The sequence below is a fragment of the Galeopterus variegatus genome, unplaced genomic scaffold, assembly GCF_000696425.1.
Source record: "Galeopterus variegatus unplaced genomic scaffold, G_variegatus-3.0.2 Scaffold1951, whole genome shotgun sequence".
Lineage (NCBI taxonomy): Eukaryota > Metazoa > Chordata > Mammalia > Dermoptera > Cynocephalidae > Galeopterus > Galeopterus variegatus.
The window spans coordinates 237,781-239,339 of NW_007728062.1; the positions used below are offsets into that span (position 1 = coordinate 237,781).

The window sequence follows — 1,559 nt, forward strand, 5'->3', positions numbered from 1 at the left end:
TTCTTGAAATACAATTGAATCAAAATTTATTTTTGTTTTATTTTTGATGACACTTATTCCTATAAGAAAGTAAGCTCCATTTTCTATTATTTCCCCAACCAGGGACCCAGATGGAAGGATGCTCTTAGATATTTTTGATGAAAACCTTCACCCTCTTTCGGTAATATTCTCCTCCTTGCATTTCATGAGATTGTTTAGTTATTTCTCTCTTGGTCCTTTGGGTGACCAGTCATCTGAAAATGTTTCCTTCTCCAGAAATCCGAAGTGCCACCAGATTATGACAAACACAACCCAGAGCAGAAGCAAATTTACCGGTTTGTTCGGACGCTGTTCAGTGCTGCTCAGCTGACGGCTGAATGTGCCATTGTCACCCTGGTGAGTGCCTTCAGGATGACCACACTTGTCCCCTCACCAGGTGGTCCTGGGCCCGTTCCTGTAGTTCACCGGAGTGGGGTGCAAGCAGGGAATCGTCACCAGGTGACCCTGGGGAAACTACGGTGCAAGCTTCAGTGTTGTCTTTTTTGGGGGGAGATAGAGTATGGATATCACAAAAGAGGGTGTGACATCTGTTTCACAGTCCTCACCTAAAGTCATTAGCAAAATCACATTCCAAATCAATAAATGCTGAAATGTTAAATGCAGGTAAGTAAAACAGTTAGGCTAAGGGGGAATGAGAAGGATCAAGGCCACCTGCTGTTAATGTCCTGGTTTCCTGCTGTTGATTCTCTACAAAGATTTTAATGACATTATAAGATGTGATGAATTTATGCATCCTGTATGAATACATATATAGGAAGGAATATGTATATTGCTAGCTTCTGTTTTGTTATTTTTGTGTAAATTTTCTGTAAGATATTCAGAGACAACATGGAGGTAATCTGCATTTTAAGACTAAAGAGAAAAAATTAAAATGTATTCTTACTTAGATCCTTAAAACTTTATGGACTATTTATGTCAAATCTCATTTGGGAAATAGATTTAACAATGGAACCTGTTGTCACTGACCTTTTACATGTGTGTAACTCAGATAAGAAATTAATGTTGCCTGTGAATGAGCTACCTTGGAGATCAGAAAACCATTCCCTATTGTTTCTGAGAAGAGATTATTGTCTAATAGAAATTTTGTGTGACCTAAGGACTCTGTATTTCTGCCACACCAAGCTTTGTGCTCTCAGGCTAATTCAACAGTAAACCTGTTTGCTTGTTAATTCCATTCGTTCATCCGTTTGTTCATTCTGTCTCATTGAACTTGAAGCCTAAAGGGTAAAACCAGCCGTTCGAGTAATCATTAGGTCTCATGTCTTAATTGACAAATGTATTGCCCAGCTTTGTTTCCCAAAAGGATTTCAAGTTCTTACAAAAACACACATCATGGTAACCGGGCTGAGATTTTTATGTAGGGAAATTGTGTTGAAAGGAAAAGAAGGGTTGAGAAAACCAGATGAAGCCACAGATGAGACTAGCATCTTTCATTGTAACTACTGAAGTCTTCACTTGTTCTGCCAGGTAAGCTGGTGGTTTAGCAGGATGTCAGTTGGTGTTGGGGTCTTGCTGGGGTG

The 1,559-nt window shown here is 39.4% G+C and overlaps 1 protein-coding gene across 1 annotated transcript in view; it reads left to right on the forward strand.

The window, feature by feature from the left end:
• CCNY (cyclin Y) overlaps window positions 1–1,559 on the forward strand; it is a 225,974-nt gene that overhangs the window by 185,646 nt on the left and 38,769 nt on the right. Inside the window, exons 6-7 of the mRNA XM_008579737.1 lie at window positions 103–160; window positions 256–375. Coding sequence (XP_008577959.1) covers window positions 103–160; window positions 256–375 — 178 coding nt within the window. The remainder of the gene's footprint in view (window positions 1–102; window positions 161–255; window positions 376–1,559) is intronic.